Source organism: Diuraphis noxia, unplaced genomic scaffold, assembly GCF_037042655.1.
Source record: "Diuraphis noxia isolate RWA-SAM2 unplaced genomic scaffold, SU_Dnox_SAM2 contig0002, whole genome shotgun sequence".
Classification (NCBI taxonomy): domain Eukaryota; kingdom Metazoa; phylum Arthropoda; class Insecta; order Hemiptera; family Aphididae; genus Diuraphis; species Diuraphis noxia.
The window spans coordinates 24,261,830-24,286,989 of NW_028301712.1; the positions used below are offsets into that span (position 1 = coordinate 24,261,830).

The following is a 25,160-nucleotide window of genomic DNA, read 5'->3' on the forward strand; positions in this document are numbered from 1 at the left end:
AGCGTTTGAAGTTAGAAATTTAACAACAGTCATATAATCACGAAATCCATTTGATGATAAATATATTGAAATATATTATTAAAAATATTAAAATTATTTATAGTTATCAGATCTTCAACATTGAAACAAACGGGTAAGTGGGTAACGCTTTGTAGCTATTTATAGACATTTGAAATTTTCAATCTTTTTAGTTTATTTTTTTATAAATGACAATCAAATTTTATTCATTGGGTAAAAAAGCTTCAAAATTTGATACTAGAATTCTATATATTGTTGCAATAGTAGTTAAAAAATATTAAAAATACAGTCACAATTTTTTTTAATAAGCATTGAAAGTTCGAATTTTGACAAAATACGTAAAAATCACGAAAATTTGCAATTTATTTTGAGTTAGAAATTCATAATTTTTTTTTTTTAAATCTAAGGTTTGAAAATTCTATACATGATTCTTCATGAGTTTGTCTACTTGTATCAAATAAAAATTTTTACGGAAAAGTCAAATTAAATTTTTATGAGCAATTGAATTACAATTATATTGGATATTCATTCAATTTCTGTTGTACCGATATTCTTATTTTGTTGTTAAATAAAAACGAATAATTGTATAAATAACTTGAAATTTACACCAAATATTTATTTAATTAATTCCTATACTTGATAAAATTTTTTAATTACAACAAAATAAGAAAATTATTCAATTATAAAGCGAGTAAATATGTTGTAAAAATTTTTACTTCAAATGTTCACAAAAAATGTATGTTTCCTATTTTTTTTTCCAATTTTGAACAACTTTTTAGGAATACTAATAAGTTACATAGTTATACGAGTACAATGACTACATGACTACATGTATAAATTATATAGCAACTGGCAATTTAAAATTTTGTATTATTATAGGTACAATTTTAGGTATATTTCATTATTTCATACCTTTGATTGTATTCGTGTTTCTATTATACTTAGTTGGAGTTGTATTTAACGTTTCATTTACTTTATCGTGTTCTAATTATTTAAAAAAAAAAATAAACCAGTATAATTACATTGTTTTTTTTTATACATACATTATTTTATAAATATGTACTTGCCGTCGACGAGTATAATTGGCTCTTGTTCGACTGATCTGTTTTCGATTGATTTCAATAAATTATCATCGATTCCGTGACTTTGATTTAAACTATCATCAATGTTTAATTCTAAAAATGTTTTTTATTATATTTTAATTAAAAATATTCTGATTTTTCAATATTTTAATTATTTTTCCAATCTAGTTAGGTACCTACCTGAGTATTTAATCGGAACAGCTTTTGGAATAAGACGTGATTTTGGATCGTTAGCATTCATAAACATATGCCTTTGGAAATGATCCGAACAAATATATTTTTTTTTCAAAGCTTTCGGGCTTAAACTAGCTAAGCATATGTTTCCTTAAATCATTTTAATGCATCAATTTATAAAGAGATATTATACTTTTAATATAAATAAGTACAGCATATTATACTTTAAGCTATATTTTAGTTTAATGAAAATTAAAAATTGGTTACCTGAATTAATTATCCACTCTCTTGATATTTCACGATTAGCTGATGGAATTGAATGGAAAACCGTTTTACTCGTTTTCCGAGTGTTTTTACAATTTAAAAACATACATCTATCACCACCAGACATGTTAATATATCGGTAAAAACAACAAAATATTGATAAGAATGGTAACCAAATAAAATATAGGCATGCAAATTAAAAATTGACAATATTAAAAAGTCGATACTTAAATTTGTCAATAAATTGACAAATATTTTGATTAGAATAGAATGTTAGTCGTACCACGTATGTAACCAAAATGTCAAATAGATCCATTTTTATTAGAAATTGTATAGGTAACTAGTTAAAAATAACAAGTATTTCACGTGAAGTTATTTAAAGCTATTTTAGATTTCATTGATTATATAACACATCATAATCCTATTTTTGAAATCATCACTCGTAAAACCAATTATTTATGTAAGGACCCAATACAACGAACAATGAGATCAATGAATTTAGTCAGTCTAGACTTAATCTTGGTAATTGATTGAACGTTGAAACGTAAAAATAAATTATTAAACATTGCATTACGTAGGTGCTTTGATTGGATCTAATTGTTAGGGGAAGATGATATGGGGGGGGGGCTTGATGTACTATGTCGTAATATATACTTTAAACACTTCGGAGCCACTGCAAGTTATATCTAAATTATTTTATATATTTGAAATATTGACATCAGCTAGGCATTGGAATTATAAAAACTAAAATTAAACTATATTATAATATTATTAGGTATTTAATAATAATAATAATAATATTGTAATTTCTTCAAGCGTCGCGATGGCACTTGGCAGTGAATAATATTATTATTATATTTGGCTGTGGCCTGCGACTGCGACCGTCGTTAATAATCAATAATATTGTTCTAAAAACTGGTTTACACCGCACCGCACTTAGCCATAATACCCGTAGCTGCAATAAAATACGAATTTATAAATGTTGTTTGTTCTTATCGCCATCTACCGGGATTAATATTGTATGCCACCGAAAAACCGGCCAGTGAGCAATCTATAGTATTTATAATCAATGATATAAGTACATAAATATATAAACAATAAAATCAATAAAATATAATATATAAACATACCATGTGGCATGTACATTGTCGGCCTGGCCAGGGCAGCGAGCCAGCGAACGCTGCCGAGTCCCTCACCTTTTTTTATAATTATTATTCTACCATAGGCACCTCATTACCTCTAAGGCTCAAAATAGTAAAATAGTGATGGACGGGGACATAATAGCCTAGGGTGCTAAGTATTGTTAAAGGTTCTTTAGGTCATTACATACATGTGCGATTAAATTTTGGTAATTGTGTCTCGCACAAAAATATACAATTAATAAGCAAAAAGAGTTTAAAGGATAAAAAAAAAATTAACATTGAATACTTTCAGTTTATTGGGATAATATTGTATTATTGTTTTTATAATGCAAGTATTCCCTGGATGTTTTGTTGTCATGCAACGATAAATTCTTTTATAAATCTCATCATAATGGTCTATAAATACGAGTATTAATTATTTTTCGTAAATTATTTTAGTTTTATTTTTGGATACTATATGTTTTTCATAATGTTATCGCTCGTACAGTATAACGATAGGATATATGGTATATACACATATATTATATATATACAAAAGTATCCATGTATAACGTATATATATTTTATATGTATGTAAGATATCACAATACATGATTTTCACAATCTAAACTCAATCTTAGGTAAATTGTAATGCTATATTTATACTCATAAATAGGACCTGGAAATGTATGCGTTTGCATATTTTTATTCATTAAATTAAAAGTAGCTAGATAAGACACACATTTGAATCTTATCCTAATGTGATGGTACGTAAAATTAAATGTTGCATATTTGGAACATTTTTAATTTTTATGCATATTTTACTATTTCTCCAAAATATAATTCATATTTATGAAAAATAGTATTAAGTTATTAATACTAAGAAATAACGTGATGTCCTATGTAAGACCTGCGAATGTGTAAAGAAAAAACATTGCTAAAAATCGACATGCATTTTAATATGAAAATGTATCCAAGTCTTTAGTAGTTGAAAGTTAACTGTAACTCTCCAGGTAACTTTGGAATATTGTATTATAAAAATTTACCTACTAAATTAGTTTTTATTAATTTTTGTTCACGAGAATTTATTTAGATGCGTGGATGTTCAAAATGCAACATACTCAATTGAATACATCATACGAAATACAATTAAATTATATCAACTAGGCATTTAATACATTTATTTGTTCCATATTGATTATTTAATGAATTATATACATTTTTAAACTAAATAAATTTATTTAAAATGCATTTTTGTTCAAATATTTATGCATATTTGAATAAAAATCAGTGCATATATGCATGCGTATTTTGTAAATTTTTAGTACATATGATTCCGGGCCCAACTCATAAATTTTACTTAACGTAAATTTATAATTCATCAGATAAATGTTGTGTTTTTTATGTACAATGTACTAATAATATCAATATGATGTCCGCAATCTACTGAATAACCATTTGGACATTTATTTTATCATACGATCCTATACGAGAATAAATATGATAAGAATTGTTTATTGTGTATTTGTGTGAAACGACTTTATATCATTGAACTAGGTAAAATGTAACACTTCCATTACAGTGACTCTCTAGACGCCTAATATATAGCAGACCGTTACTCGCCTACCAGATTTTATAAATTTAATTCATATTTTACCTAGGTGCCTACACAAATAAACTGAATAAAGTAAATTGTGGTGGATAGCAAAATCTTGACGCTGCCACACAGCATGGCAGCGGCGGTGGCTGCGAAGTGTGAAACAATGCTGGTCCCACATAATACACCGGCAGTGGCGGTGGAGGGAATGAAAAACCAGAGGAAATCATATATTCAGCAGATGGAGCGGTAAAGGTTGAGAAGAAAACATTGCCGGCCACACATAATATTGGTGTGGTACTGACAAAACCGGCGTCTCCAGTGACGTTTCCGTCGGATATTCTGATGGTGTCTCAAACTGCCTTTCAGATGGCCTTTCATGCGGTCTTTCCACCTGCGTGCCAATATCTTTCGTCTCAACCACGGATTGTTCAACAACTACAAGCATAATCACACATTATTTTTTTTTCACAATAAAAATTTATTATAACATATTATATTTAGTCATGTAAAAAGTACTTTTTTCAAAGTTTTTTTTTTTTTTGATTTAAAATTAAGCCGCAACAACAAAGATTATTGGCTGAAGTTAAATTTAGCATATGGTGATAAAGGAGGGATATTTATACAATTCAAGCTTGGGGTGTGAAGGTGTATTTAGATTAGGTTATATAATTTAGTTAATTTTAAAAAGGTAAATATCTTCTGAGTGTTGTCGGGGTCAGGACCAAGAGCTTCGTAAAGATTGTCAGCTAGTTTGAGGTTGACTCTAACAACGTTGTGTTCACGGCAGAAGCATATGATGTGTTTGACTGTAGGTGTTTCGCCGCATGATAGACAAGGTTCGGGATCCGTTTTGGACATTAAGTGTTTGTGGGTTAACCATGTGTGACCGATTCTAAGTCTATTAAGAATTACTTCTTGACGCCTGGTAAGTGGAGTGGTTGGCCATGGGAGAATGCTGGGTTTGATTTCGTTTAGTTTAGTACGTTGGGTTGACCAGGAGTGTTGCCAATTTTTTAGAATGTGATCAGTAATAAAGTGTTTTGAGTCTTGCAGAGTATGTGAGCCGATGATTAGAGAGTGAGGAGATGAGATGGACTGTTTGGCATATGTGTCTGCTATCTCATTTCCAGGTATGCCGATATGACTAGGTATCCATATCATGGAGATAGTCTGTGCGTTGTTTTGGAGAAATGATATCTGGTTCTGGATTTTTTGTGAAATGCTATTAGGTTGGAAGTAATTTTGGATGCTTGTAAGTGTACTAAGGGAGTCGCTTAGTATAATGGATTTGTTTATTGAGTCCTGTTTTATAATATCTAATGTATGGGAGATAGCCAAGGCTTCGGCCGTGTAGATTGAACAATAGTCAGGGGGCTTGAGCATTCGTCTGGTTTCACCGAATGTAACTGCAGCGCCTACGCCGGTGTCTGTTTTGGATCCATCCGTAAAGAAGAATATGTGGTCTTGGTATCCTTCGAGAATAGCTTGTAGTTCACTTTTATAAATGTTAGGTGTAGTTTCGCTTTTCGGGAGGAAAGATAACTTGAGGTTGATGTCAATGTCCATAGTCCAAGGGGGAGTAGTCGGACATTCATGTTTAATTAAGTCAGAGAATTTGAAATTGGAGTCTCGTAGTTCAGTTCTGATGCCGTGGTGGATGTCTAGGTTGTTCTGGGCTCGTCTTGCAGATAGAAGCATGATGTTTTTTTTTCTTATGAGACTTAGGGGTGGAGTATAAGAGATGTTGAGCAAACTGGGAATTGGACTCGATCGGAATGCTCCGGAGGCTAGTCTCAGTCCCAGGTTGTGTACGGTGTCAATCATTTTTAAGCTGGATGGTTTAGAATTGAAAAAGAGGAAGGATCCGTATTCTAGCTTGGAAAGAATGAGTGATGTGTATATTTGTTTAAGGGTTGTGGAGTTTGCTCCCCAAGAAGTGTGAGCTAGAGTTTTGAGGATATTCATTCTTAGCATGGTTGCTTTTCGGAGATCTTTAAGGTGTGGGTTCCAGGTATTTTTGCGGTCGAATGTGATTCCTAGTATTTTAATTGATTTTGAGGTTCGTATTGGGATGTCATTCATTCTAATGTCTAATGAAGGATATTTTTTAGATCGGGTGAATGTGATGCACTGAGATTTAAATGGGGAGAAACGGTATCCTGATGTCTCGGACCATGCAGCAAGTGATAATATTGTGTCTTGTAGATATGGTTGTATGTAGGATGAGTTTTTTGCTGAACACCAAATGTTTAGGTCGTCTGCAAAGAGAGTTTTCAAAGTTTATAAATTATCAAATAGCTAGAACATATTTTTCCACTGTAGACCAATGTATTTAATTAAATTTATTTTTTTACATTTAGTAATATAAATATACCGATTGAAAATGTGGTTTAATAAATGAGGTTTAGTAGTAAGCCATTACCCCCCTCTATCCATCGAGAACTGCAGTATCATATTGTAAATATAATAATTTAATATATATTGTAATTTTTAGTACCACTTTGTCGAGTGTCTTGTCCATTTGTGATTTATTTTCTATGTCAACACTTGTTTTTCCTCAGCTCATATTCGGAGTATATACGTTGATTAGTTCTTTAATATTGAATAACGCATACAGAAGAACGATAATTTTTTGAAGTTATAATAAGTCTGTGTTAATGAATAACGGACGTCTGCAATGTAAGCTTGTCAGTTGTCGAATATATAATGACCAATAACTTTAGATAATTTAAGGCAAATTGTTTTAATTATACAGTTGTTAGTTGATATTCGCTGTCATGTCAACTAACTGAAGCCAGCATATTATTGAAAATACTTATATTATGTTTATTTTTTATATCATATTTAACAACCCAGCTGTATATCGGTGGTTTAGCGGCTCGTTTAAAATTATATATATGTATACATATATGCTTTTTGAATAATATCAAAAGCTTACTAAGTATCACTGAGAAAAAATCGTATGGAGGCCCAGGAAAAGGTTATTATGGTATTATTCCATGGATCCGGGCTTGCGAATATCTGCAATTATACGAGATATATATAATATATTTAGCACTCTATACCAGGTAGACAAACCAAATGTATGAAATATAACCAAGCACACGATACAATTTTACTATTATATTATAAACATATTTTATATATTTACAATTTACAAAAATATTGTATTAAAATTATACAGGTAATATTTGAACTTTATTTTTGTTGCTTTAATTTTTAGAATATATTCATCAATGATAGTTTTCTACTTTTTCTAGACTTCTAATATTAATTTATTTATTTCGTTATACCTAGGTTAACCTTCTACTTTCTTATATGATCATGAATCATGATCAAAATATATTATTCAATAGCAATATTTATCTGCGGATATTATGTAGCTAAATTGCCTAGCTAGGACGCCGTTTGATTGTAATACATATATAATTCTTTTTAATATTCTATTGAAATTCTTGGTAAAAGGGTAAAAACTATCAATCTAACGGAAACACCAAAATAAATGTATGAAAAGATACAACAGTAGTTAAGTTGTAGTTTGTCAATTATAGAAATCGTTCACTTAGTATGCCTGAGTTATTTTAGCAAGAAAACAGACAAATTATTTCGGTGCTTTTGAGTGTAATAGATGTTCTCATATTATTATAATTTATAGTATAAACTTTCGATTTCACAATTATTCTTTGGTTTGATAGCGCATACATTGCAATAAAAATACATTTTTAATAAACTAATAATATCTTACCATGTGCTAAGTAGACTTTGTGACTTATATATTTTCGTCTCTAAAAACAATACACATTTAGAACTGTGCACCAACTATCCATTAAAAATATCAATTACTTTTTCACTAAAACAAAAAAACGTTACGGTGACAAGACATACAAAACTGTATTCCGTGAAAATCATCATGCAATGTTGCAATATATGTCACAATATAGAAATTATAGTTTTTTTAAATTCAATTGTTACGATTTATGAATAAACGTTTATATCATTGTTATTATTATTATTATTATTTTTTTTTTTTTTGAAAAATTCCTTATTTAAAAAAAGAAAGTAAAAATAATCTAATAACATAGCTTATGTGTAAATATTAGTTCTATAATATTTATCGAAAATATGTAAAAATAAGACTTCAGATTCAGGAAAGAACTTTGTTTGCATGCAAAACAGCACGTAAAAAAAAATAGTGTTAATCTAATCTCCATGATAGTTTATCCTGCGAAACAAAATATCATTAAGTTCGGTTATTTGTTTCAAAAATCAATAAATTTCTATGACTTATCTATATATGTAATTATTTCCTGTTTTGTCTCTTGTTAAAACTAGTAAACTATAACGGTTTATAAATATTTCTCATATTTATTTTCATTAAATTCTTCTAGTTTTTAAATAAAAATAGCTCCAACGTTGATGGTTCTGGTTTATTCTAGTTTTAACTATAGTCATATCAGTTTTGACGAAAAAGGGTTGTTAAAATTAATATTGTTGTTTAGATATATCTTGGCTTGACTCATTTCAGGTTTTAACTGTAACATATATTACTATACAATATATTAGTAAATAAGAATCGAAATAGAAAAACAAACGGAAATATTATGTACGATTGTATTATAATATAAATAATGAGTTTATATTGTATTCAAACAAATATCAACGGATCTCTGTCGACTTTCGAAACGTGAACGTTTTGCTGTGGTTGGCCAGTACGACCGTCACTTTGTTGTGCACTGCGTCCTGAACCGGCCACCGCCGAGGCTGAACCGATCGTCGACTCTGTAAATCACGCAAATAATTATACATATTATTCTAATATAATACAATGTGAAAATATAATGCATTAGTGCTTCGATTTAGAATATTTAGATGCAATTAAAAACAAGAATAAAATAGTTATTATTCTATCAATTTTGAAAACTTATTGATCTATAGACAATTTTTAAACAAATCGTCTTAATTAAACACTTTCACTTTGATTTTTAGACATTCATCAAAATCGTTTATTTAAATCTTACGCTAAATATAAAATATTTTGCTCACGCTGATATAAAATGAACTTTATAAGTCGTATTGTACATCGTAAATTTCATATGCAATTGCGGAACATGCCGTCGATTATCATATGAGAGGGAGCCCCAATTAACGTTGTTTCAAGTATATCTATTTTTTCGATAAAAAATAATCGAATGAGGTAGAGGAAGTGAGAAACTCCCATTTAACTTATACATGCATCGGAAAATTACCTCTCTGGGGGTCATATATTGCATAGTTGTGTTACCATCCTACCAGTACCGGGAAGTTTATACTATACAGTACTCTTTCAAGTATACACTATACATATAGCAATAGCCGAAGAGAATTAATCGTAAATTATTTTTGGATACTACATGTTTTTCATAATGTTATGAATGTTATGATTGTTATGATGCTCGTACAGTATAACGATAGGATATGGTATATACATATATATATGAATTTTGATAACTCTAGAATAAATTACCGTAGACGCATACAATTTTTCAATGAATGTTTATGCTGACATTTTTTGTACTCAATAAAATTTTCAAAATATTTCAAATCTTTTAAAGTTATTTATAGACATTTGAAATTTTCAATATTTTAGTTTTTTTTATATTAATGACAGTAAAATGTCATCCTTTAGATAAAAAAAGCTTCAAAATTTAATACAAGGTTCTTAAGTACCTACTAATTTATTGTTACTATGACAATTGAATATAAAGTCACAATTTTTTTATGTATCTTTTAAAATCTAAGATTTGAAAATTCAATGCAAGATTCTTCATTAGTTTGTATATATTTATCAAATAAAAAATATCTACCGGAATGCCAAATTAAATTTTTATATGAGCATTTAAATTACAACATTGGATATTCACTCAATTTCTGTGGTACCGATATTCTTATTTTGTTGTTATCCAAAAACTAATAACTGTAGAAACTTACAATTTACACAAAATGTTTATTTTATCAATTCCTATACTTGATAAAGTTTTTAAAATATTTCAACATTTTTTAAGTTATTTAATAACATTTGAAATTTTCGGTTCTTTTAGTTTTTTATTTTATAGATGTCAATTAAATGTTATTCATTGGGTCAAAAAATTTGAAAATATAATACAAATTCCCCATAAGTTTATATAATAGCATTTAGAAAATATTAAAAATACATAAGCACGTTTTTTTTTAAAAGCTATTTAAAGATAAAATGTATTGAATTGATAATTTGCGAATTCCTTAGTTGTTAAAAATGTATAAAACGTTTAACTTTTAAAGCTAAAAATTGAAAATTAAAATCAAAGTTACATGTAAGTAGTTAATTCTGCGGCAAAAAAAAAAATCTAAAAGCTACATAAACACAGTTTTTTTTATAGTTATTTTAAATTCAAATTCGGATGAAATTACATATTATGTTTTAAATAACCAAGAATGACGAATCTGATTTGATTAATTTGGAATTTATTTTATAGATACCTACATTTTTTTTTTGAAATAATAGCAATATAATTAATATAGTATAAAACTATAAAATATTCTAGACAAACCATCTTCGCTCAGAATCGTTTTTCATATACAATGATATTATATCATTGAATTCAAATTTAATACCATCCATTACAGTAATCTTTTTATAAACTACTTTACAGCAGAGTGATATCCACTTACCCGCTTTTTTATAAATGAATATATATGGAGGTGTGGAGTAACTTTTCTGTGATTTACTTTTAATGTAATACTTTATATCAGGTGAGGTCTATAAAATACCCCCCCCCCCCTTCAACATTACAGTACAGTAGCACCACTGGGTAACTGTATCTATATTAAAATGTATACAAATATAAAACAAAATACATGCATATGTGCTTTTTACTTTTTTAGAATACTATTATTTTGATCATAACATTTTCCTTAAACTTAGAGAAAGTAATGAGAAAATTGAAAAAAAAAAATCCACCAATAAGTATTCGATTTCTAATCACTATACCTCATATATCATATGATCATTTTATATCTAACACAAACCAGAGACCAGTTAAATAGAAAATATAACAATAATGAAAAAAAAAATGATATAAAATTCATCACTACTGTATATGAAACATTAAAACTTATAAAATCGGTGTGGTAAAATTAAATATTATTATTGTATAGCTCCCTCTCTAATATATTGCATGCTCTAGTTATTATTTTAATATACGTACCTACTATTATACCTACCTTAAACCATAGGCATGAGTAATTACTAATAAATTACTGCAGTAAATGTGTACCGGTAGGTTATGTTATATTATATCGTTAAGTATAATATCTATATCGAAATAACGTACATTTTTTCCACACTACTTTCTATAACAATATATCTAGATAGAATATAGATTATTATAGGCGTTGTATAATAATTTTAGTTTAATACTATTATCGTTCATAATATTTTAAATGACCTACTGAAGCTATATAGCCTATAAATAAGAAATTATGTAGGTATAATAGGTATATAGGTAGCTGTTTGAACAAAGTTTCCGAACGTATAGGTATACACTATAACTGTTTTTAAGTGTGTTCACAATAGTCGCATTATAAAAATATATCATTGTGATTTGTGGTTACCTTTATGACTTTTTCGAGTAACGGCACCACAGTCTTGGAAATCACTGTTATGTATGTTACGTATGTAAGCTAAATCCAAGTTTCCACTAAATCATGCCATGGCGGCATGACGTCGTATTATAGAGTTAAATATTATATTATTATATAAGCAGTTATAGTAGCAAAAGTAGACTGTAGGACAGTTGTTCTGTGATACTAGTTAATACGTTGGCTATACGTATTATAATATTAAGTACAAGAAACATGTCATGAAATTATGTAGGCATTGAAAACCAGGATTAGGGCTATGCGTCTTATTTGTGCAACTAATAACTTAATACCTAAGTACGGGGCCGGATTGGGCCGGCGTGCGATTGAGCAAAACTCGAAGGGCCGCTATACTTTATTTTTGAAATGGGCTGATGGTATTATAGTTTTAATAGTGTAATATTTGATATAGCGATGTCATTTATCAGTTGCCGAGTTGAGACAACTATAGTAGTATAAATATAATATTGTATTAATTGTCGTTTACACTGTGAACCTAAGCAGTTTAGTCGTTTAATAGCTTTGACTTTTATGTTTTATTGATAACATTTATCATAGTTTCCGTTATTAATAAGGAATACTATAGACTAAACAGGAATTAAGTGTTAAGTATAACAACAGTATTACAACAGGTTAACCTAACATCAAAATTGTACAACAAAGTCTGTTTGTAAGAACTGTATTATTTGCTGCTTTTTATTATTAAGAAAATATAATTTACATTCGACGGCATCATTCTCTAATTTGTTTCTGGCATACAAGTTTGTTTTAACTTTATCATGCTCATGCACCTAAGTTCGTTGTGAAACATATTTTTCTAAATTAAAATATATTTTAAACAGATTGCGTAATAGTTTATCTCAATTAATTAGAAACATTTTTATTGATGAATATAGAAAAACATATTCTAGCTGACGTAAGAAACGAAGAAGTCATACAATTAATTACCGGAAAAAGTGATTTATTAGAAAAAACTTTGATTGGTTGAATGTCAGTAAAAATATATATATATTAATATACTTCTATAATTCTATGTTCATCAGTAGATAAATAATGTAAAAAAATGTATTAATAACTATGTTGACCCTAATAATAACCCTAAAATAAATTAAAGTTTTACCAAAACATTGTTGTTTAATTTTTGTTTTCCAATTTTATCAATCACATTTACTACAAACTTGACGTCCAAAATGTTGGACTACTAACCTATTATTTCAACTTAAAATGTATTGGAGTGGGTATTGTTGTGTTTTTTTAGCATCTCAAAAGCTTCATGAAAAAAAAATTGAGAACCGCTGTTCTACATAATCTAACAACAAAGTAAGTAACTTTGTTTTTCATTTTTTTTTTTGTGGGAGGGGGAGTATTCGGGTATCTGGTCTTCGGGCCGGTTGAATGTGAAGCTCGGTTGACTTTAATACCCAATCCGGCCCTGCCTAAGTATAGAGGTATAGTATGGGTAATGATAATGAATATACATATTATCTTACTTCCTCACTAAAAGAGTTTTTTACAATTATTTAAAAGGTCGCACACCTACATATATTATTTATTACCATGAACTAAAATGAAACCTATATCACAGTGGGTTTCACCTGACTATTCTAAGAATTGTTTAGCGCCCTTTAGCTTCTCCAACATTGTAAAGCGCCTACCATTGTTACCAAAGAATATTAAATGTACAAATACCTATATATTGCACAATTCTGTTAGTAACGCAATCAAGAATTTATTGATGGGCTGAAAAGTCCGTAATATTTATTTTATATAATAATACACTATTTTTCACACGTATATCGTATATTGTAAAATATATTATTTTTTACAACTGGCATTAACACCTGCAATGACTAATTAATGTAATCACTTAGTTTGAAGAGAAGTATAGGAGAGTTCAAGTCCAGAAACCTCCACCCCTAGCAATATAACATGAAATATATGTGTTTGATTTATCATAATATATTCTTATCATAATTTTGTATTGTAAACATTAGGTTACTATTGGCTACTAGCCACTAGGGTCTAGGAATCTAGGAAATAAATTAATCTACTATAATAAATGTCGCATAAATACGTATATATTATGTTGTATAATTTTTATATAATATATATTGTACATTTTTACATTTATAAAAGTTTAATAAGCTGCAATAAAGAAATAGTTATTGAGTATACCTATAGATTATAGACATAGATGATATAGCTTATACTTGATTATATACCTATAAACACACCTAATTAATCACATTTCTTTTTTAACAAATACACATTGTAAATTATATAATAGAAAACATTACAATTTATTACTATCTACACATATTATAATTAAAATTATAAAATATATTTTTAGATTCAGAAATCGTAGTAGACCATACAATATTATATTGTTCGGTTGTAAAATCATTCAGTCATTTAACCATACAATAGTATACGTTAATATTTCAACTATACTAGTGGTATAATCTATTATTATAAAAAAGTATGTAAAAATAAGGATATTTAAAATGCAATTCTGTCTTTGATTTAAGGTCAAAGTATTATCACGATCGGAGACTAACGTAAGCATTGAATTCTCCAGGTGAAGGAGTTACTCCGTCAACTCCTAAAGTGCTTGGCGGTTCTTGACCATCGGGTACTGAGAAATTAAAGTTTTGTAATAAGCATGCAGAGAATAAAAATATATTTGATCTAGCGAGCGTTTGTCCCATACAACGATGTTTACCTAAAAAAAAATACCACAATTAATTTTAATATAACATATTTGTATTTGGGCTTAAACGCATAATAGCAACTATTACCGTATCCGAATGGCAAGTATTCGTCTGGAACAATTAATTTTCCATCGCAACCAATGAATCTTTCTGGCTCAAATCTCTCTGGATTATCCCATACGTCATCGTCATTAAGTAATGCTGCAAAATTAGCAATCACCATTGTATCCTAATAAAAATATATATATATAAACGTATAATATTATTACATCTGATTTATTTGGTTTACATTTATATTTGTTTATCATACTTTAGGAATATAATAACCCTGCAATGTCGTATCCTTCAGAGCTCTATGTGGGATGCTGAAAGTTCGGCCCATAAATACTCTGACTGATTCCAAAACGAGGGCCTCTAGATAGGGCATACTAAAACAAAGACATTATGCATGTTAGTATATTTATGTTATGAAGAACAAATTAAAACAAACATAATTATAGTTATTAAGATAAATTATAATCTAACTACAACTATGTATGTACTTAGGCCTATCGTTTAAAGTAGGAAGTCGGTCTCGACCAACCACTCTATCGATTTCCTCTTGAGCCTTCTTCTGAACTTCTGGGTTTAGAAGTAAGTACAGGAAACCGAATCCTAAAGATTTGCTGGTAGTCTCTGATCCAGCCATAAACATATCCATACAGATAGCTAAGAGCTGAGATTCTGAAAATATTAACGCAAACAATACAAACGTCAGTATATACAATGTAACCATGTAAGTACCTGAATAACTTTCTTTTTTGTCTTCTGAATGTAGCATTTGTAAATAGACATCCATCAAATCTCTTGGTTGGTTTAAAATAAACGTTTCCTTATGACCATCGAGTTCTGCTTTGAGGAATTTCCATACTTGTTGATGGATATTGACAAAAGATTTATATCCAGATGCTTCAGGTGCAATAAATCTTAAAAACGGGAATTGACTAAACAAAGCACCTACCATATCGATATTAGCAAAAAGTTCAGTTAACAAAGCTTGTAGATTTTTTAGTTCGATGTCATCTGCATTGTATCTTTTGCTGGCCATCATTGACCATAATGTGTTCAAGACTCCTACACTGAAAGCATCTCTCATTTCAAACACTTCACCTTTCCCATTTTTAGACTTGTTGATTTTTTCTTTAAAATCCTCGACTAACTGAACGGCTTCTTCTTGTACAAGTTCAGCCATTGTTCTTTTTCCAAAACCGAATTCTCGTAAATGACGCAATACAAATCTTCGTTGTTCTACCCAGAATTCTTCGTCAGTCAATAGAAGACCTGAAATAGTGACAATTTGTAAAGTGATACATTTTTAAAACACCAAATTATTCATCTTTATATACAGAGTGATTCTTTTAAGTGGGTACACTAATTATCTCAAAAAGTATTGACTTTTTTCAAAATATTTTTTTACATGGTTTCAAGTTCTTAAAAACCCAACGTTTTTATTAAAAAATTATATTTTTAAATATTTTTTATCCTTATCATTTTTTAAGTTTTTTACTTTTTTGAAAGACAACATAGAGTTTTAATTTCATATTCCAAAGCAGAATATTTTTCTAAGTATTTTGATATATAAAAATCGAATTTGGAGCTAGTAGTTTATGAGTTATAGGTATTTAAAGTTTAGATTGGCAGAGTGGAGTGGTACGGGGTTACCCCGCAAAATATTTGTCCACTACTCCGTTTGTCTAAACTTTAAATACATATAACTCATAAACTACTCGTCCTAAATTCGATTATTATGAATCGAAATACTTAGAAAAATATTATGCTTTGGAATATGAAATTAAAACTCTATGTTGTCATTCAAAAAAGTAAAAAACTTAAAAAATAATAAGGATAAAAAATATTTAAAAATATAATTTTTTAATAAAAACGTTGGTTTTTTAACAACTTGAAACCATGCAAAAAAATATTTTGAAAAAAGTAAATACTTTTCGAGATAATTAGTGTACCCACTTAAAAGAATCACCCTGTATATATTATATATATTACTCAAACAAATTATTTACCATATTCGACTACATACATAGTAAAAGGAATATATATATATATATATCTACCACTAGAAAAATACTGTTGAATAGTTGCAATAAAATAATAATTATATCAATAAAATCATTTTTCATTATGTTGACCTTAGGTTAGATGTATATATGAAAATTAAAATACGCTAGTGGCGGCATCTGTCCATTTTTAAATATTTAAAAAAAGTTGTTTTTGGCCAGGTAACTAATTTATATAGTTATTTATTGTTTGTAATTCAAAAGGAAATATCCGTAGGTTATAACTGATATATAATATGGTCTCTATAAATGAAATACGAAAATACAAGTTTTTTCTATATAAAACGTTCATACGAATAAAAGGCTTAGAAGCATACACGCTGATATCGAACTGTGTGACCGCTAAGAAATTACAATATTTTATAATTAAAAAGTGTTTTTTATCAATGGGCGGTACTAGTGTTTATAGTTATACCTCTTCGTGTTCCCCATGTTCTAGTCTCATAAAATGGCCCTTGTGGTCGTCCATCGAATTCTTCTTTTGTCAACATTTCTTTGATTGCATTATATCCGCAGCAAACCACTTGTCTATCTTTTCCGACTTTCAGACCAACAATTGGTCCATACGATTCCGCTAGACAAATAGTAGCACGATACAAATACCCGGTTTGTTTCCTAAGCGAATTAACAGTAAGGGCACTTCCCAAAACCGGTAACCATTTTGGACCTAAACCAAACATGTTTGTAATTTGTCAAATATACATGAATAATAATATAGTATAATGTAGGCGAATAAGATCATTGCAATTACCTGGTGGATAGTTTTTTGGTTTTCTCATGTCCAAATATGACAGAAGTGCTACCACGACACTGAATAGTACTAGTACTAGTATCCACATTCTGTGTACATAAATATATGTAATCAATGATGTAATAGCAGTATAGTTATTTTATTATTTAACAAAATGCACGTGTAAAGTTTGACCGTGAAAAAATACCGACAAGTAAAATATTGACGACCTCAATAGTTGATAGTATTATGTACCTATATAACGATTATGCATGTCAATTAATGTGTTGTATAAGAATAAGGTATACGGCAGGTGATGGAATTTAAATTGCCTAGTACTTTCGCTCGTCGGAAGCGAACAGAACCGGTCATTCACTTTCCTTTTCCTATATTCTCTTACAAGATTTAAAACTGGTCTGCCCGTAAATATTGTGTAATGCCAACATTACATCATATTCAGTTTAAATCTTCTACAGCAGTAGTCCTACCTAAAATTTTTTTGTATTCATTGACTTCCCGATTTAAATTTGATTTTGTACAAAAAGTTATCCCACTGAAATACAAATTACTTTTTAGATTGTTTCGGATTTTTTTCGAATATATAATAATATAATATTTATATATTTAATATGCGATTATATAATGAAAACTATATTGTGGCCCATATTGTATTATTGTATATATTTAAATAATTATTTAAAATACAATATATTTTTAATTTTCAACAATTTTTATAATTATAATATTTTAATACTATTATAAAATAATTATTTTTACTTAAGAATATTTTATTCATCATTATATTTCAATTTAAAAAGTTATAACAACATATAAATAATAAAAGTAAAAATAAAGAACCGTTAAATAGTTGTAAAACGTTGGTATAGGCGTTTAGATATGTTTTTTCTATGGTTTAAAACAATATAATAAAATCAGCTTAATTAAATTTAATAAATATTATCCAAAAACATGTGTAGTTATGTAGTTATAAAATCATTAGATATTCACGATCTACAAAATATATGTAAATCTAATTAAATGCTATTTTATAATCTATAAAGACAATATCCTCTATTAATAATATATAGGTATTGTACCTATACTTTATCACTAATATCTAGTTACTGTAATATGATAGTGTAATGTATACTTAGTTATGAATTAAATAAAATCATTCCCATGAACTATAATATGCTTTTGTTCGTTTAACTAGGTACCTACTCTTAATTTAACCAAACGGAAATATATTTGTTTTAAACGTAATTTAGAGATTATTAATATCTCATTAATCATTACCTATTATATAAATAATGTTAAATATGAAATAATTTAATAGTGCATATTAAGATCTGTTTCTAAATTTTATTTGTATTTTTGTATACTTTAAAATTAAACTTCATATTTTTAAGAGTTAAAATAGTTTTAAGATTAATTGCAATAATTTGATCTTAAATGACTTCACAATGAAATAAAATAAAAATTGTTCTAAATTTAATATTCATAAATAAAAATTTAATAATTGTATTATTAATGAATACAAAATTACCTGATACTTGGAGTTCACTTGTTAACGTAGAGCTGTGGAAGAGATTTCGCTTTCACTCACTTCCGACACACTGATTTTATACTCGGCCCCACCGTGATTCATCGATATGTTTTATGTAGTTTTGTGAATGGCACTAAGTAAGACGCGCATGTCATCACGTTAACCAATGTAGATGGAGGGAAAATAATACTTTTAAAAATATTTTTATGTAATACCAAAACCCCTACCCCAAATTATATTTTTGACCCTGGTGTACTGTTAAATAATCAGAGCTTTCATCAAGTATTGTGCAATAACGCTTCTACAAAATACAAATTCATTTTATATGCCTTTGAATAAATAAAATGTATTGACATTAGTCATTGATATTCAAGTAGGTATCTGCAGGTGCATTATATATTTGTTTATATAACGATTAGAAAATCATTTAAAGGTTATTATGATTTATATACAAATAATCATTCATTTTATCACAATCTAGAATAATTATTATTTTATCTTATCGTCATAGACAATTAAATTAAAAAAGATAACTTGAAGATCATCAATTATAAGACAATAAATTAATTATTATGTCCTTATAATTCCATTTTGTTTTCAGTATTTTCATAATTATAATATTATGATACTTACGTGAGAACATGACTATGAATATATAATTTATATGCGATATACTTCTGTCTCATACTAGCGAAAATCCAGTTTTCAAAAACCAAGAATATAAACTCAACTGGGTTTATCATTTTAAGGAACTTACATAGGTACATGTTTTTTTATCGATTGCAATGGAATGGAAATATTTTTTATTTTATCAATGATTAGTATTTAATGTTCTGTACCTAATTAATTTTCCAGCAAATTATAAGTATAATGTATTAATGTCTAAGACAGACAAAAAATGTATTCTGTTTAATGTACCTATTCTAATTTACTAATTATTTTACCAAACATCTAACAACACAAGTAGGTTTATACACTGTACGACACTACGACGTAAGTTTATGTCACTTTATACATAACCATTGATTATATAAAATATAAGTACTATTTAGTATTTATAAGTATTAAGGATTTCCTTATTATTATGCAAATAAAATTATAAAAATATAATATTATAATATAATATGTGTGATGTATGTTTGATGAAATGAAAATATTATGAGTGGAAATTAATTTGAAATACATAAAATATATAATATAGCCATGTAGGTAACTTCTTATTATACTTTATATTTATCACGACCATTTATTTATAACTGACATTGTCCACTTAAAATAATAATAAAAGTTAGCTTCAACTTAATTACTCGAATTATAGAAAATTAATTAAATCAAATCCTAACTAACCACCCGTTAATGTATTAATTTATTTGTATTCATTAGGCAATTACAATGCCACCAGTTACCACATACGACATAGGTACCATAATATTTGATATAGGTAATCAATACATGACTATGGATAAAACAATTGTTTTAATTTTAAAATTCATTTAAAATTTAGATAAATCAAAATATATTTTCAACATAAAGTCTGAAAAAATATATCCGATATTTAAAATACTCATAATTAAGGTCTTCAAGCAATTATTATAATACCCCTAAAAATAGTTGTATAGTTTTAAAATCTGTATAAATAAATCTAAATGCCCAAAATTGAATTGGATAATACATTTAAATGGGATCATCATAATATAAATGCAGTAACCAATGAAATACTCAAATTATTTTATATCTTTAATTATATAAAAAGTATAGAAATAAAATGAAATATATATTTATAAATTCTAAATAATAATCTTATAATTCTACGGGGTCAGCCCTGTATGGCTCTCATACCTCTTCATTAAAATTAAATTTAAATAGCCTAATTATGTTAAATAAGCCAAAATATACCAATAATGATTAAGCATGCCACATCATCACGAATTATGAGTAAAAAAAAATTTTATAATAACAGTAAATAATAATACCTAGTTTAAGTTCTCGACGCAATTAACAATTTGAAGCAAATAATTATATTCTTATATCATTTTATGCAGTATTCTTAAAACTAATATATTCAATTTTAGATTTGTATGATTTAAAACATATATATTTAAATAGTATCTATTGAAATTGTATAAACACGATATTTTATTTTAAAATAGTAATTTTTGTTTATTAAATATTAATACCAAATGGCTTCAAATATTACAGACTCTTCTTTTATTATTATTTTTATTTTATTTATACAAAGTAAGTTACGTTATACTTATTCGAGTTATACATCATGTACAATATAGACATTTATTTGCAAATAAACATATTATTATTATTATCTAAATAGATAATAATGTTATGTGTGTAATGAGATATATATTATTATATTATATAGGTACTAAATACTAATTATGTAATCTTAAAAGTAAAAAAATATATATACCCACTTCCGTATACTTCAAGACAGGACAGAGTGACTACATGTGTAGGCCACTCGTTCAACTTCGGATTACGAGTTAGTATTGCGTGTTATTCGGTACAACATACGATTACGTACGGTTTTAATTTTGGGTACGTTTATATTGGTATACGACTGCGCACAGAAAAATTTGAATTTCTACGAAATGTCGCAAAGATGATGAGCAAACAAGTGATAATGGTACTACAGTATTACTATTTATACATATAAAACAAAAAGTAATTGTACTTACTTAGTGTAAAAGCATTAAAAGTGGTATTTGAAATTATTAGTCAAACGCCACAGTTATAATAGTTAAGCAAGCACATTATTTTTACTAATTATTTTCTTTTACATCAAAGAGTACTTTTAGTGATACTAAAAAGCTAAATAGGTTCCATGTAGTTGCACTTTGATTATTAATTAATAGAAATTGAAAACAGACGATAGTTTAGATAATTTGTTGTTCGACAATCTCAAGATAGGTAGCAGTAATCATTTTACACTGAAAAAAATATGAAAATGTCCTACTAAATCTTGACCATTATTATTGGTCATTGGACGAAATTTACACAATAACTATTCTGATTACTCAAAAAAATCCATAGCACCTTTATAAATTAATAAAAGTTTTGCAAAAGTTACCGCTACAAAGGGGACGTATTTGGGTTCGTCGTCACTGATTGATACCAGTAAACCTGTTCAACATTTAATTTTTTTAGAATTTAATTTAAGTATGAAGAATGAGGTCACATACTCAAATGCTGAAGCAGATAAACGACTTTCTATTTATAAGGAAAGCGGGCCAAAACCTGGGATATGGTGATATGGACATTTTTTTATATGGAAAAATATATTGCGTTGCATATCATTAATTATTTATGTAAAATATTATATTAATAGTATTAAAAACGCCGAACATAATTGACTATTGATAACTATTTTTTTTTATTAATGGACAGTTACAAGTTTTTTTTCTCCATTGTTTAAATTTTTTTTTTACTGCATTTAACTATTAATGTTAAATTATATTACCTAGTTATACAGTTAAGTAAAGTTAAATGTATTACTCGGATTTCGTACTTTTGATTCATTGTTTTTCTTCTATAATACTAAATATCTTTTCATATTTTTGTATTAATAGTATGGTTTCATTTTCAGTAATATTTTAGCACAAAGCAGAACGGGGCAGTATAATGCAGTATATTTACCATACAAAAAAAACGTCTCATGCCAAGAGTTTCTATAAGGTTATTTTTATTTAGTTTTTCAATCTATTACTTAATTATGTTGATTAATAATCGACATAAGTTGAATGCCAATAAAATATATCATTGACACGCATTCACAGTAAAACTAAAAAGGCAGTAAAAATTTTATGGATTGTCAATAGTGTTAAATTTATAATATATTCAATAAAAGAAACCAGTGAAGCCGCTCCGTTACAGTATGAAAAATTGTGTGTATATGCCATATTTTAATCATTGAGTAGGTCTCCGCAATGGATTATGAATATGTTAAATTTGAATTCAATGATAAATAACTAGATACGAAAAATTATTTTGAGTGGAGACCGGAATCAGACTATATTTCTAGAGATATTCTGCTGTTTTCTATTATAAATAACGTAATGTTCAAGGTTGTAAACATTTAGGTGACAAATACATTTAAAAGCAAAAAACAAAAATAAATCTAAATAAGAAAAACGAATTTGCTTTGTTACCAAATAATATTTTATAACAGCAATTTTAATTGATGGTCAATAATTTATAAACAGGTATCATATTATGCATTATAAAATATATAATAAAAAAATAAAAGCTGTTGAAATTATCTAAAAATCATTTATCAGTATTTTAATATTAAGTACTATCATAAATTGCATTTTAGATATACTGTATCTGTATACTTAATATTATAAAGTTTCAAAACGTTTGATCATCTGATTTTGATAGTTAAATAATAATAATCAATCTCCTATATTATTATAATCTTACAGTCATTCGTTATGTGACATATAGTGTTCCCAATCGACCATCATTAAAAAGGAATTTAAAAAAAAATTTGAATTTTTCATTCTTCAAAGCGTGAATTATGTGAATTCCTTGCGCCACTAAATGGGCGTACATAATGAGTAGGTTGAATCGAATTTTCCAAAAACAACATATTTTCTACAATAATATTTTTTTATTAGCTTTCAGTTTAACTATTACAGCTCAACAATTATTTGAAAGACATAACAAGATACATACAATAATATTATTAACTGTTTCATTAATTTTTAAGTTATTGCCATAAGAACACTGTGAATAGTTTTGTGGTACTATATTACGAAGCTTAAAATGTATTTCAAATATTTCAAAAATCGTTTTGTGTATTACAAGAAAATAACTAAAACTGGCATTTTTATTTTAATATCAAATTTCTTCAAAATTTTAACTTTAAAGTTGAATGTCTATGCAAAAAAAGATTAGTGTGTAGGTTCCCATTTATTTTTATTTCAGTTTTTGCAAGAACAGCCTATGAGGAATTTTAAATTTGTTTTACATTTTCAAGCAATACTTCCATAGTTAAAAGTATTAGGTACCTACCTAAAACACTTTATTTGTAAAATATTTTGTAAATTTCCATAATTTTTGTAATAAAATGTTTATCTTTAAACTCTAACAAAATTACTTTTATGTATTTTTGGTATTTTTACAACCTATTAGAAAACGATAAATGATTAATTTTGTATTAAATTAAAAATGTAAAATATATCTATATTATATAACCCAAAAATAGTTAATTTAATTTAATCGTTTTTATTAAAACTAACCTAGCTAATATGCGTAGAAAATGATAAAATGAACAAATGATGAAATTTTATGATTCATGGGGATTCGTTTTTGAATTTTAAGTAAACCAAAATAAAAATTCAACAGTACCTTTACCTACAGGTTTTATTTAAAAATTCCCGTTTTTGTTATTTTTGATTATTTTGTGATAAAATAGTAATTTTTAATTCTGACCACTCAAAGTAGCTGGCAGATCCATTTTCTAACCACCCTGAAAGTTAAATATAGGATTATTTTTACTACTTCAATAATTTTAAATGGGCAATGAGCGATGACAGACGGATAAAAATACATAATTTCAAAATCAATTTATTGATATTCGGTCTTCTCAGAATAATCTAAAATCTAAATCGTACAATGATTCCATAATTATCCTTATAATAAGTTATCCCGTGAATAATATGATAAAGTATTATTAGGTTAGGTATAATAATATACGAGTAAAGCTATATGTCAGTTAACAATACGCAGATGTATTACGCAATAGTTGAATTTTCCAACCATATGTTGACATGTGGTATCAATGTTTGTGCGTTTTATGAGTCTTAATTGGAAACAAAATTTTTTAGTTATGTCAAAATAATACAATTAATTGATGAAAAAAACATTGTACTAACTAATTCATTTTAAAAAAAACTCTAAAAATTGAATTGAAATTACATAATAAGTATAATAGGTATATAATTGGTAAAATTTCTACCATCATTTAATTAGCAACTAATTATTTTAAGCTTTTTGATATTTAGTTAAATTAAAAATATTTCATAGTATTGTTTCATTTTAAAAAACATTAATTACATATAATATTTCAGGCAAACAAATTATAAATACCTAGTTTAAAAGCTATGTATTTAAGTCAATGAGTGCCAA

At 27.3% G+C, this 25,160-nt stretch overlaps 2 protein-coding genes across 3 annotated transcripts; both read right to left on the bottom strand.

Annotated features, from left to right (window-relative positions):
- Positions 1-4,482: 4,482 nt before the first annotated feature.
- Positions 4,483-6,341, bottom strand: LOC149058244 (uncharacterized). Its single transcript, XM_089218342.1, has 2 exons — positions 4,982-6,341; positions 4,483-4,694 (listed from the first exon to the last, which is right to left on the bottom strand). The coding sequence occupies exons 1-2, from the start codon at positions 6,339-6,341 to the stop codon at positions 4,483-4,485; spliced, it is 1,572 nt and encodes a 523-aa protein (XP_089074468.1).
- Positions 6,342-13,971: 7,630 nt separating this feature from the next.
- On the bottom strand, positions 13,972-19,168 carry Cyp303a1 (Probable cytochrome P450 303a1). 2 transcript variants are annotated; one of them, XM_015515324.2, is made up of 8 exons: positions 19,014-19,167; positions 17,489-17,577; positions 17,153-17,404; positions 15,410-15,946; positions 15,169-15,349; positions 14,937-15,054; positions 14,714-14,855; positions 13,972-14,637 (listed from the first exon to the last, which is right to left on the bottom strand). In XM_015515324.2, the coding sequence occupies exons 2-8, from the start codon at positions 17,574-17,576 to the stop codon at positions 14,456-14,458; spliced, it is 1,500 nt and encodes a 499-aa protein (XP_015370810.1). In that variant the 5' UTR covers position 17,577; positions 19,014-19,167; the 3' UTR covers positions 13,972-14,455. The 2 variants fall into 2 exon arrangements, with proteins under 2 accessions (XP_015370810.1, XP_089076574.1); XM_089220448.1 differs by having other exon boundaries at positions 15,169-15,946; positions 19,014-19,168.
- Positions 19,169-25,160: the final 5,992 nt, after the last annotated feature.